Below are 13,365 nucleotides of genomic sequence, written 5' to 3'. Positions count from 1 at the left end.
AAATAAAAGCTCTAAAAATTCCAAGCTGATTTTGGTTCTGCTTTTTTTGAGTATTACTACTTAGGCTATTCATTAGCAGGCTAGGACACAGTCCCAGCAATGTGAACGTTGGCACTTTGCTTAGGGCCTGCTAAGTGGCAGGCTCACGGTAATAAATATTTGATAAAGATGCATATGAACCAGTTAGCTTTGTTGTGAGCATGGATATTGAATTGGATGAGTTTTATTTTAGAAGCTTTAAGGTAGAGTTAGTAGTCTCATGTAGGACCTAGTTTTATTTACGATATTGCTAGTTTCCTGGGTATTTTCTGATTTTTAACATACTACTGTTGTGTAGAAATGTTAGTACAAAATGTAATTGTGGCTGTTTTGGTTTTAGGTGCACACACTTCATTCACTAGCAGCATCACTTTCTGCATCAATTTACCAAGCATTATGCGACAGTCATAGCTACAGGTAAAAAAAAAAAAAAAGTACCTAAATAGTATTAATACAGCAAAAGCATTAAACTGTTCCAGAGTTATATTAAAGTTCTGCTTCCTAGGGACTGAAAAATCCTCAAATATGACCACCATGTGTACTTTAATAGATGAGAATGGGAAATAAAATAATTATTTGTTTAGTTTAGCTATTACCTAGTAACAAGAGACATATAGAAAATGACAAATAGTAAAGGAAAATTATCATCACCATCTTTTTTTTTGTTTGTTTTCAAAAAAAGAAGTGTTCACTATCCAAAGTAATTTATGATATGAAGTTTTCTTATTTTTTCCCCCTTAGGAACTATTCCTTTTAGTGTTAGATTAGTTTCTGTTTGTTTGGTTTTCAGTTGAAAGAGGAAGAACTTTTGAAAAATGAGAAAGTACATTCCTATCATTGAACTATTAAAATTTATTTTACTTACCCATTTCTGTATGTCTTTAGAAGTGATAATCAATATATGTAATGGTTTGAATTTTTGTTAAATGTCTAATTGCCTTCATCAGTGTATACTCTGTATTTTAATGACTAGGGCAGTATAAGTAGTAAGAAATTGAATCACTTGGAAAGATGACCTAGATTTAAATGGATTGTATTAATAAATGAAAAGTTTGTAATATAAATAGAATCACATTAAATTTATATTACACATATATCTAGATTTTTTTCTTATAAATTCAGCAGCCTCTTGTGGGAAGATTTGTTATTGCATAGGGAATTACTCTCTCAAAATGGCCTGTTCTCTGATGTTAGCCTAATAAGGCCATGTCTAAGTAACTACAAAAACTTAAAAATGTAAATAAGTGAAAAAGAGTTTGTTTGGTTGACTGTGGTCATATTTTTTTTTTTTTTCCTTTGCGGTACGCGGGCCTCTCACTATTGGGGCCCCTCCCGCTGCGGAGCACAGGCTCCGGACGCCCAGGCCCAGCGGGCATGGCTCAGCGGCCATGGCTCTCGGGCCCAGCCACTCCGCGGCATGCGGGACCCTCCCGGACCGGGGCACAAACCCGTGTCCCCTGCATCGGCAGGCGGACTCCCAACCACTGCGCCACCAGGGAAGCCCTGTGGTCATCTTAATGATCAAAGACAACTTGTTTGATATCAGTCACTGCTTAAAATGGCGCCAGATAAGAATCCAAATAAATTTTGTTTGAATGTGTATTTTCTAGTTTTTAGGCTGTGATTGACTCTCCAGGGAGTCAGATTTATTTTCTTCTTTTGTACTTCCCCCACTCCATAAAGATGAGGGAAGTAAATATTTGGGCACATTTGGCTTTAGGACTAGGTATTTCTAAAATAGGATTCTTCAGATTTTAGTTGATGTTTTAATTAAGAGTTGAGCTTGCACGACTTTACAGAACTAAGAAATGCAACAAAATAGTGCCCTGAAACTTTCTGATATATCTTAGTACCTTCGGTAGTCTCCTTACAGCAGACTTTTAAAAAAATACAAATAAGTGAATATAGAAAAGATTTTTAAGTACTAGGTGGCATTTGGAAAAGGTTTTAATGACTAAATGTCATCTGCCTAAATAGAAAATTTGGTATTTTGTTTTAAAAAGCTATCGATAAATATTTGTAACTAATTTAAAGAACTTTCTGAAATAAGTTTTTATTAGAACAGTGAACTCAGTTTTAAGAGTTTTGTTTTAGTTATCTAAAATAAATACGTATAGGGTATAATTGCTTGTTACCTCTATTAAGACCATAAATAACTGAACCCTATTTGTTTTAGCAGTCAGACAGAAGGGAACCAGTTTACAGGAATGGCTTATCAAGGACTTCTTTTAAGTGATCGTCGAAGGCTAAGGACAGAAAGCATTGAAGAACATGCAACACCAAATTCTTCTCCTGCTCAATGGCCTGGTGAGAGAGAATCTGAGTGGTGTTTTTTGTTTGTTTGTTTTTTAATCTTCTATTTGGCAACTCCTTTTTACAAAGCTACCAACTGGTTTCCTGATTGTTGTTGTTTGTGGATTTGGTGAATAGTTTTTTATTTGTTTGGTTTTGATGATGTTTTCTGCCATGGATTAGGAATTCTTAAGTACTGTAATGTTGTCTGAAGACCCAGAAAGTTAAGGCTTCAAAAACCAGCTGTGTTGACCAGCATAAAAAAGCAAGGTTTAACATCCTTCGCAAGGGTGAGCACGTCATGTTTCTTATCCTTAGACATCCCGAATTAGAATCTTAGAGAGCCAGTATCACAGAGCTTTTTTTCATAGATATATCAGAATACAGTTATTCTCAAGAGTGTAGATGTGTGTTAGGAAAGGAGTGACCATTCTGTGGCACATATATTATGATGTCTGCCAGTCCTCTTCCTCCGGTTGGCTCTTTCTCACTCTCCATAACAGTTATTTCAAACCTTCTCCACTCTCTTAATATACTTTCCTTGTCTGCCACGTCATTTAATTTTTGCTCTACTTGCTTTATAACTCTGTGGATACATGTTAATGATCATTGTGAAGAGTGGCAGTAGAAGGAAGTGACGGACTCCAAGTGTGTATTTAAAATTCATTTATGCATAAGTTTCTCAAAACATATTGTTGTCGTTTTGATATTTTATTGAAATAATTTCAGACTTAACAAAAGTTTCAAAAATGGTACAAACAATTCTTGTGTAACCTTCACCCAGATTCCCCAAACAGTGACATTTTACCATACTTGCTTTGTCATTCACTCCTCCTCTCTCACTCACTTATTGTGTGTCCATGTGAATATATACTTTTTTCTGAAATATTTGAGGGTAAGTTGCAGACATGATGCCCCTTTACATCTAAATATATCAGTTTATCTTTCCTAAAAACAGACATTCTCTTATTGTACATAACCATAGCACTGTTATCAAATTCAGCATCTTAATATTGATACAATACTGCTCTCTAATCTATAGATTTTTTTGACAGTTTCACATGTTGTCCCACTAAGGTCTTCCATGTAACATTTAGTTGTATTGTCTCATGAATCTCCTCTAATACGTATTCCTCCTTCTTTCTTTGTCTCTCATGACACTGACACTTTGAAGAGCACTAGCCAATTATTTTTTAGTGTCCCTCCATTTGGGTTTTTCTGATGTCTTCTTAATATTAGATTCAGGTTATGAAGAGCGATTGTACCCTTCTCGGTGTAAAATATCAAGAGGCACATGATGCCACTTGGTCCCATTACTGGTGCCATTAACTTTGATCACTTCGTACGGTAGTTTCTGCCAGATTTCTCCTTTGTAAAGTTACTTTCTTTTCCTTTGCAATTAGTGAGTATCTTTTGAAGAGAATGTTTGAGATTGTGTAAAATATCATACTTTTACCCACTAATTATAGCATCCAGTGATGACTCCTGACTGAATCAGATATTACTGTGGGGATTACGAGACGGTGATTTTCTAATTCTATCCATCCTTCTACGTATTAGTTGAAACTGTTCTGTAAGGAAGAGCTTTCTCTTCTCTTCTTTTAATTTGTTTATTCACTCATTTATTATATCAGTAGGGATGAATGGATTCTTATTTTATTCTATAGCTTCTAAACCATTCCTATCATTTTGTTGCTCAAATTATGGAGATATATATATCTCCGTGTGTATATATTCACACTATATATATAGTATAATATAGATACATAATTTTGGTTAAACTGCAAATTTGGATTTTTTTTCCTTCTGGAGCTTTATGCTGATAGACTTCTTATAATATTATATACCCTTACAGGTGTGAGTTCACTTATTAATCTCTTGAGTTCAGCCCAAGATGAAGACCAGCCAAAATTGAACATTTTGTTGTGTGAAGCCGTTGTTGCTGTGTACTTAAGTTTATTGATACATGCTCTTGCCACAAATTCCTCCAATGAATTATTTCGACTTGCAGCCCACCCATTAAACAATCGAATGTGGGCTGCTGTTTTTGGGGGAGGTATAAAACTTGTTGTGAAGCCTCAAAGACAATCCGAAAATATTTCAGGTAAGATCAATTTGATACCAATAAGGTATGTAAATGTAAATAGTTTCCAATGTGAAAGTAAAAGATTTTTTTTAATGTTTTAAGAATTTTTATTTTGAAAATCACTGATATTTAAGGTATAATCACTCTTGTTAGGGTAATAAATAACTAAACTTATGTTAGAATAAAGAATATAGTTTCAGTTTAACATTTTTTGGTAAACCAGGATAAATTTGAGGAGGATAAAAAAGAAAAAAGGAAAGGTAATGGTAAGCAAGGAGACAATGTTAAGGAATAAGGTCATGGAAAAAGGATAGTTTTTAATTAGAGAAAGATTTAAATAAATCCTCATAATCTTTACAGAGTATACCAGTAGTTGGCTTCAGATTACGTTTATGGTAATAGACAAGAAGGCTGTTCCAATCATGCACATGGTTTTTAAATTCCATTTTCTGTCCTCTTTTTTTTTTTCTTATGGACCAAAATAGATTTTTTAGCCCACTTTTTTAGATGGTAGGATGGTAAGATATAGACTGATGCCACGGGAAAGGTTTACACCTTGGCGCTGAAACACAGAAATTGTCTGTCTTAATTCATCCTTAGAAATGGTCATATTACAGATGAGGAGTTAGTGGCACAGAGAGTTTAAATGGCACAGGTTCTAACCTGTGTCTTTACTGCCCAAGATCACATCAGATGGATAGGTTCCTACGTAAGTCAGAGTAAGGTAGGCCGTCTTATCGACTTGCGTTGTCTCCAGTCCCGTTGCATGTGGATGATTCTTAATTTCCATCTTCCTACCTACTTGTAATCCACTGTAAATTTAAAAGTTTTCCTCCCAAATCACTTCTTTTCTCTTCCTGAGTTTTCTATTATTTTTTCATGGTAGGTAATACATTCATCAAATCATCATGCTTAAACCTCTGAGTACGTATTCATGTTTGCATTTACTTACACCTGCTCTATGCCAGGCTTTTGGGGTATGGGAGTGAGCAAAACAGACAAACCCCTTACCTTCATGAAGCTTACATCCAGTAGAGGTAAACACAATAAATTAGCAAGTGATAATATTTCAGGTATGGGAAGAACTATGATAAAAATAAAAGAGAGTGACTGGACAGAGAATTATGAGGGAAAGGGGATGGGAACAGTTTAGTTAGGGTGATCAGAAGACACATTTCTGATTAGATAGCATTTGAGCAGAGTCCTGAGGAAGTTGGGAATCAGATCGTGCTGATATCTGGGGCCAGAGCATTTCAGGCAGACGGAGCAGTGAGTGCAAAAGTCATGAGGTAGGACTAGTTTGACCTTTTCCAGGAACTACAGTGGAGGCCAGAATGGCTATCCTGATTCAGGGGAGTGTGGTCAGAGATGAGGTAAGATAAGTAACTGGGGCCAAGGTCATTGAGGGTTTCATGGGTCATGTAAAACTATCGTTGTTGTTCTAAAGAAAGACAGGAAACTACTGGAGGGTTTTAAGCAGAGGAGTGACATAATCTGATTTAGGTTTTCAAAAGACCCACTCTAACTGCTATGTGGAGAATAGACTGTGAAAGAATAAAAGTAGGGAGGCTATGTGGGAGGCTCTGGGAATAGCCCACTTAAAAGATAATTGTGGATTACCATCAAGAGTGAATGGATAGGGCTTCCCTGGCGGCGCAGTGGTTGAGCGTCCGCCTGCCGATGCAGGGGACACGGGTTCGTGCCCCAGTCTGGGAGGATCCCACATGCCGCGGAGCGGCTGGGCCTGTGAGCCATGGCCGCTGAGCCTGCGCGTCCGGAGCCTGTGCTCCGCAACGGGAGAGGCCACAACAGTGAGAGGCCCACGTACCACCAAAAAAAAAAAAAAAAAAAGAGTGAATGGATAAACAAAATGTGGTATATAAGTACAATGGAGTGTGATTCAGCTGTAAAAAAAGAATGAAGTATTAACACGTGCTATATAGCTAGCATGAACCTCAAAAATATTATGCTGAGTGAAAGAAGCCAGGCACAGAAAGTCACACATTGCATGCTTCCATTTATATGAAATATTCAGAATAGGTAAAGCCATAGAGACAGAAAGCATACTGGTGGTTGCAGTGGGCTAGAGGGAGGGAGGAATGGGGAGTGACTGCTTAATGGGTATAGGGTTTTCATTGGGGTAGTGAGAATGCTTTGCATCTAGATAGGGATGGTGGTCGCACAACAGTGTGAATGTACTGAATGCCACTGAATTGTACGCTTTAAAATGGTTAATTTTATGTAAATTTCACCTCAGTTAAAAAAAAAGATAAAAGTGATTTAGTCTAGTGATGGACAGAGTGAAAAGTGGTCATATTCATCAAAGAGAACTTGAGATAGAATTATCATTTTCTATGACGGGGAGCTTCAGAAGAGGACCAGGTTGACTTCTTTCTGGTTCTCTCATATCCAGTTAGTTCTGAGTCCTTTTGATATTTCTTTTATGTATTTCTCATATCTAATACTTCCTCTAGGTCTTTACCACCCACCATACTAGTTCAGGTCCTTCTTGTGTCAGATTCTTCCACCTTCCTCTCTAATTGATCCTGCAGACTATACCTCATCCTGTGCCTAGTTCAAGACACTTTCATGAGAATTGCCCATAGGATGAGCTCCCAGCTTCCTATCCACAGGCTTGTCCCACCCTAACTCCAGACTGTCGTTGTTATTCCCCTCCCTGACACCTGTCTAGCAAAAGAAGTTTACTCCTCATTTAGCCAAACCTTTGTTCATTCATTTCTGGTGTCAACTTCCTCTTTACACAGTGAGCTTCTGCTTTTCTTTTAAGGCATGCTTTACATCCTACATATTCATTCAATGAATCTTTCTTGAACAACACAGCCAGAAATAATCACTCAAGCACTCTTTGTACTATTTGTTGAATATATCATTTATTTAATACACTGTATATAGAATCGCTTGAATTCTTATTCTGTATAGCACATAGGCTGCTTCATTGCAAGTTAATCTTTTATACTCTATCCTCATCTGCATCTCTGCCATGATTGTTGGAAAACTGATGCAGTAACTAGAAAAGTTTAGAAGCACAGATGTAAGTAATTTAGTCTACACTGAAAACATGGCAAGAGTAGGATGAAAAGAAAGGTTAACTCTTTGAATTAATAATGGAAAATAAGGCCAGTTTTTTTTTTTTTCTATCTTTATTCAGCACCTCCTGTTCCTTCTGAAGACATAGATAAACACCGCAGGAGGTTTAACATGCGAATGCTGGTTCCTGGAAGACCTGTAAAGGATGCTACCCCACCACCAGTGCCTGCAGAAAGACCATCTTACAAAGAAAAGTTTATTCCTCCTGAACTCAGTATGTGGGATTATTTTGTTGCAAAGGTAAGGGGCGTGAGGAATGCAAGCTTTATGTGTGTCTGTTTTATTAACTCTTAGGTTTGCATCACATAGGAATGACGGGGCAGCTTCTGGGCTGAATCACCATAGTTTAGGCATTAATCTCTCAACTCCAGAAACTGAATAATCATTCAGGAATGATCAGATACTTGAAATGGACCAGACAAATTAAAATCATACGGGACTTAGGTATAAACCAAAAGTTAGTTTATTAACATTTAATCAGCATCATCCTTTTCTAGGAACTGGAATACCTGTATCTACCATCTAACTTCCCTTCTTCTGCTTATCAGTAGTTCCCTTGGTCAGCATGAAATTAGAGCAGAAGGAGATGGATGGGTATTTGAGGGTTTCGTGAGACCATGGGTTTCATGAGGTCCCATGACATATCTCTGTTTCTCCAAAGCAGAGAAAACTTTTCTGGGGATCAGAATACTCATCGTGACTAGATCCAACATAGTCCCATTTTGTACCGTGTTGGGTGTGTGCTTTTCTGCACTTTGTTTTTTCAAGCACATCACCTTATATTGATAGGTTTCCTTCTTTACCTGTGTTCCCTCTTTACATGTGTTTCATTTATACTTCTTCCCACTCCCCAGATTGGTTGGAAGCAAATCCAAACATCATGAAATTCCATTCATAAATATTTCACCATTTATTTTTTAAAAAGAAGGATTTTGAACCAGTACCACACTAGCATTATCACACACACACCACACACACCATACACACCACACATACATACACACACAATTCCTTAATATCATTAAGTATCCAGAGAGTGTTCACATTTTTCCCCATTACACCTTAAATGTTTTTGAACAGTTGGTTTGTTAAATCAGGGTCCAAAATAAGATCCACACATTGCAATTGGTTGATATGTCTTAAGTTTCTTTTAATCTATAAGTTCTACCTCCATCTCTCTTTGTTAAATTTACCCCCCTCCCCATTTTTTGCCCCCAAATTTGTCCTTTAAAATTTCTCAGTGGCTTTTGCTGATGGCATCCCCATGTTTGGTCTTCTGACCATGTTCCCCTGATTTCTGTTTTTCTGTAAAGTGGAAGTTAAACTTAGAGGCTTTATCAGATTCCATTCTGATTGGATAGGGAAAGGGGAGTACAGGGTTACTTCATAGGTGGTTTTGTGTATTTCCATCAGGAAACTCTCTTTTTGAGATGTTAGTTGATGATTTTTGCCTAAGTCCATTATTTTAAATTTAGGGTAGTTTTAAAATTATGATAATGATATCTTCTCATTTAGTCTTCATTTATTTGCTGGAATACTTTCTTCCATCAATCTATTTGGTTATCCTGAATTACATTTTGAAAGAGAAAGACAGGATAAGTGCTTTATTCTTTGCTTCTTGTGCCAGTTTTCAAAGTGATGAGTTGATTCTCTAGCATCCTTCAGAGGAAGCAGTGAACTTTGTTTTGTTATTAGTTTTGTTATATTATGGATTTAAACATATTTTATGTATTTTAATCCAGTACAGTTATTATTCTTATGGATGTTCAGATTGTCCCATCTTTGCCAATGAGAGCCTCTTCCAGTTGGCTCCTGAATCTTTTTGGAACTCTTCCAATAGTCTTTGAGTTTCTTTTCTTTGTAGTTTAAGTCATTCTAGGCTAATTTTGCATGTTTCCTGCCCCAGAGTGGGAGCAACCTCCAAAGAACCTGGTTCCTTTTTGTGGGAAATTCTAATTTAGAAACCACAAGTGGGTATATGGGTGCTCATTGTCACTGGGTTTGTCATTGTTTCTAGGTACATATCATTTCTAATGACCAAATAACTAGTCAGCTTGATGAGTATACTGTAGTTTACATAACCATTTGCCTATCAGTATTTGCTGTATTTATTTTTTCATTTTTATAAATAATGCTGAGATTAGTATCTTTTTAGATAAGCCTTGTTCACATTCTGATTATTTCAGATACATATCTGAAATATATATATATATTTATATATATATCTTCAGATTACTGATTTATACTCCCTTGAGAATAGTGAGCATGCATCTGACTTTACCCTCATTAAGTATTCCTTTTTCATTTTTGTTAATTTGATTAAATAATTTTTATTTCCTATTAATGATATCAAAAAATGTTAATGAACCTATTGCCATTAGGTTTTCTACTGTGAGGAATTGACTGTTCATGTTCTGAACAAAATTATCTATTGGAATTGTAATGTTTTTCCTTACTTTTAATGAACTCTTTATTTTTAAGGATATTAACAATTTACCTTACTTGTGATACCTTTTCCAGATTCTTTGCCTTTTAATTTTGTTTATGTTTTTGACATACAGAAGTTTTAAAAAGTTCATTTAGTCATGTCTATCCATACTTTTGAAAAATGATTTATTTGCCTTTTGTTTGTTTTTGACATACAGAAGTTTTTAAAAGTTTACTTAGTCATGTCTATCCATACTTTTAAAAAATGATTTGTTACATTGTTTTTAAGCAGAGAAAGTCCTTTCCACTAATAAATGTTTACTTTTGTTATCTTCTCCTCCTTTGTTTCCTCCACCTTCTCTTCCGCCTCATCCTTTTTTTTTTTTTAAATTAATTAATTTATTTTTGGCTATGTTGGGTCTTTGTTGCTGCGTGCAGGCTTTTCTCTAGTTGCTGCAAGTGGTGGCTACTCTTTGTTGCGGTGCATGGGCTTCTCATTGCGGTGGCTTCTCTTGTTGTGGAGCACGGGCTCTAGGCACGCAGGCTTCAGTAGTTGCGGCACACGGGCTCAGTAGTTGTGGCTCATGGACTCTAGAGTGCAGGCTCAGTAGTTGTGGCACACAGGTTTAGTTGCTCCGCGGCATGTGGGATCTTCCCAGACCAGGGCTTGAACCTGGATTCTTAACCACTGCTCCACCAGGGAAGCCCATCTTCCTCCTAATTCTTTTTAACTTTTTAACTCTCTCTTTTTTTTAATTTCTAACTCTCCTGTTGATCTAAAATGAAGTGAAGATCAGACTTTAGTACCCTCTTTATCTTCTATTCTCACACTTATACTAGTTGTCCTTCCTTTCCTCCCAACGACTTAAGATGTTATATTTGTCATATATTAATTTCTTATTTATATACTCTTCTTGGACTATATTTTTCCACTTATCAATTGCTAGACTGCACTTATTTTAATTATTTATTTTAATATCCACTAAGAAATAGTATCTTTCACTTTAGAAAGATTTCTTAGCTAATCTTACCTATTATTTTCTTCCCTATGAACTTTACAATCATTGTCAAGTTTCAAAAAAGGAAAAGAAATCCCCATGGGGATTACCTAAAACCTGTAAATTAAAGAATGATAGTCTTCACATGTTTCAGTCTCCTTATTTAGCTTTTAGAGGGATTTGTAATTTCCTTCACTGTAGCTCTTTCACAGTTTTCATAAAGTTTTTCCTTGGTATTATGTTACTTAATGCACCTTTTTTCTTCAGAGTTTTTGAACTAGTTATTGCTGATATATAAGAAAAAGACCATTCATTTAAAAAAATATTTGTGTCATATCTAGCTACTCAGTTATTTTATTGAATCTGAGAGTTTTAACCTGGTTTTCCTGACTTTCCTAGGTCTAGTATCATTTGCAAAAGAAAATTTTAGTTTAGGTTGACACCATTTAAAATGTTCAATATTAAGTTAGGATAAAAATAACCCAATTATACATTTAAAAATAACTTCACATTTTATTGCAGCCATTTCTCCCTTTGTCTGATAGTGGAGTTATATATGATTCTGATGAAAGCATTCATAGTGATGAAGAAGAAGATGATGCTTTTTTTTCAGATACACAGATACAGGAACACCAAGACCCTAACTCCTATAGGTAAATAAAGCTTTCCTCTTTTCTTTTTGTCTTTTCTTTTGTAGAAGTTCCTGATGTTACTAGTTTTAAGCAACATTACTATCATGAATTTATACAAGAACTGACCTATGTTTTCAGGTTAGGAATTCTGTACCTTTGAGGTACATTGCTAGATAGTAGAGTATTTCACATGCAGTTTCAAAGAATAGCTGGCACAAACATTTTTAGTGAGAAAAAATACATAATTTATTGATATGGTATTAAAATTCCATGTAGCTGTGTGGTAAATCTCTTTCCATTAGGTATTTCAGATAGTGCAAGTATAATACATTGTTGCATACCTTTTATTTTCAGAGACTACAAAGGTACTCTTTTTTAATAGTAAGTTGTTAGAAGAAAACAGCTTTTTTTCTGGGTGGGAGATTGGGCCAAACAGTTGACAGGGATCATTACTATATTCTCATGATTTTATTTTTCAATTAAGGAGAGTTTTTTTATTTGTCCCTTTGAACAGCTGGGCTCTTCTACATTTGACAATGGTTAAGCTAGTACTTCACAATGTCAAGAATTTCTTTCCCATTGCTGGACTGGAATTCTCTGGTAAGTTTGGAATTTGAAAATTAATGTTATTAAATACAACAAATTATCATCAAGTTTCTCTTTACAAAATCCATATAAAAGAACATGTGGTACTAAAAATATACAGCATTGGAGATGTTATGAGGTCTTATTTATCTTAGGCTCCAGTCTGTGGTTTTAATTCATATGGCAAGAATCACTGACTACCTAGAAGGTTGGAAGAAAAACCAGGAAACCAGCGTGGAGAAGCTGAACATTTTCTTAGCTCATTTTAGAAAGCTGGTCTTCTGTTTTGTTCAAAGCATTAAATATCAAAATGGTGTTAGATTAACATTTTCAGATTTATTTGTACTTTCAGAAGTTTTGGCTCTAAGAATTTGGATCTTGTAAATATGTGGTGATGGTCAACATTTTTAATCAAAGTAAAATATCATATTCTATTACATTTTAGAGTTGCCTGTAACATCACCATTAGGTATTGCTGTGATTAAAAACTTGGAGAATTGGGAGCAGATCTTGCAAGAGAAAATGGATGAATTTGAAGGTCCTCCCCCCAACTATGTCAACACATATCCAACTGACCTTTCAGTAGGAGCTGGACCAGCTATTCTTCGAAATAAAGCAATGCTAGAACCTGAAAATACTCCATTCAAGTAAGAATTCTCTTACAATGGTAATGAGAGTGTAGCTTGGTTTAACCTTTTTGGAAGTCAGTTTGGCAAAATAATACGCCAGTAGCCTTCAAAACACTCATAACTTTGAACTTGCAATCCTGTTTCTAGCACTATATGCCAAGGAAACTATCAGAAATCTGGATAAAAAATTATTTTTCCCATATTACCTGTACTTCAAATAGACATACTAATTTTATAATCAGGACAAAACCTTTATTTTTGTCACCATTTTAGGAACTCTTAAAAGAAATGTTTTGGGATAACAATCTACATATTCAAACAAGGTGCTACTGACCTTTTGTCAGTAATTTAATAGTAAACACATTAAGGTTTTTATTGCTGTTTTGATCTTCCATCTGTCCATCTAGGCCCCTTTTGATAAGCAGCATGCTTTTTTTGAGGCAGCCAGCCATGATTTAGAGTATTGCTCATAAGCTTGAAAGAGCAAGGCTTTAAATTTAGCTTGTTAGCTGTTAAAAATGAAATGTGGGACTTTATGTTCATTTATATTCATTGGTGATATGCTGTAA

The 13,365-nt window shown here is 35.6% G+C and overlaps 1 protein-coding gene across 3 annotated transcripts in view; it reads left to right on the top strand.

The window, feature by feature from the left end:
- Window positions 1–13,365, top strand: part of DMXL2 (Dmx like 2) — a 162,843-nt gene that overhangs the window by 135,777 nt on the left and 13,701 nt on the right. The window contains exons 26-32 of one of the 3 annotated variants that reach the window (XM_033851677.2): window positions 380–456; window positions 2,219–2,346; window positions 4,187–4,435; window positions 7,587–7,765; window positions 11,473–11,603; window positions 12,097–12,182; window positions 12,613–12,814. In XM_033851677.2, coding sequence (XP_033707568.1) covers window positions 380–456; window positions 2,219–2,346; window positions 4,187–4,435; window positions 7,587–7,765; window positions 11,473–11,603; window positions 12,097–12,182; window positions 12,613–12,814 — 1,052 coding nt within the window. Of the gene's footprint in view, window positions 1–379; window positions 457–2,215; window positions 2,347–4,186; window positions 4,436–7,586; window positions 7,766–11,472; window positions 11,604–12,096; window positions 12,183–12,612; window positions 12,815–13,365 lie in introns of all 3 variants that reach the window. The other 2 variants (XM_033851676.2, XM_073801002.1) reach the window with 2 other exon arrangements.

Source organism: Tursiops truncatus, chromosome 2 (assembly GCF_011762595.2).
Source record: "Tursiops truncatus isolate mTurTru1 chromosome 2, mTurTru1.mat.Y, whole genome shotgun sequence".
Classification (NCBI taxonomy): domain Eukaryota; kingdom Metazoa; phylum Chordata; class Mammalia; order Artiodactyla; family Delphinidae; genus Tursiops; species Tursiops truncatus.
The sequence above is the reverse complement of the archived record's forward strand: the minus strand, read 5'-3'. Positions and strand labels throughout refer to the sequence as shown.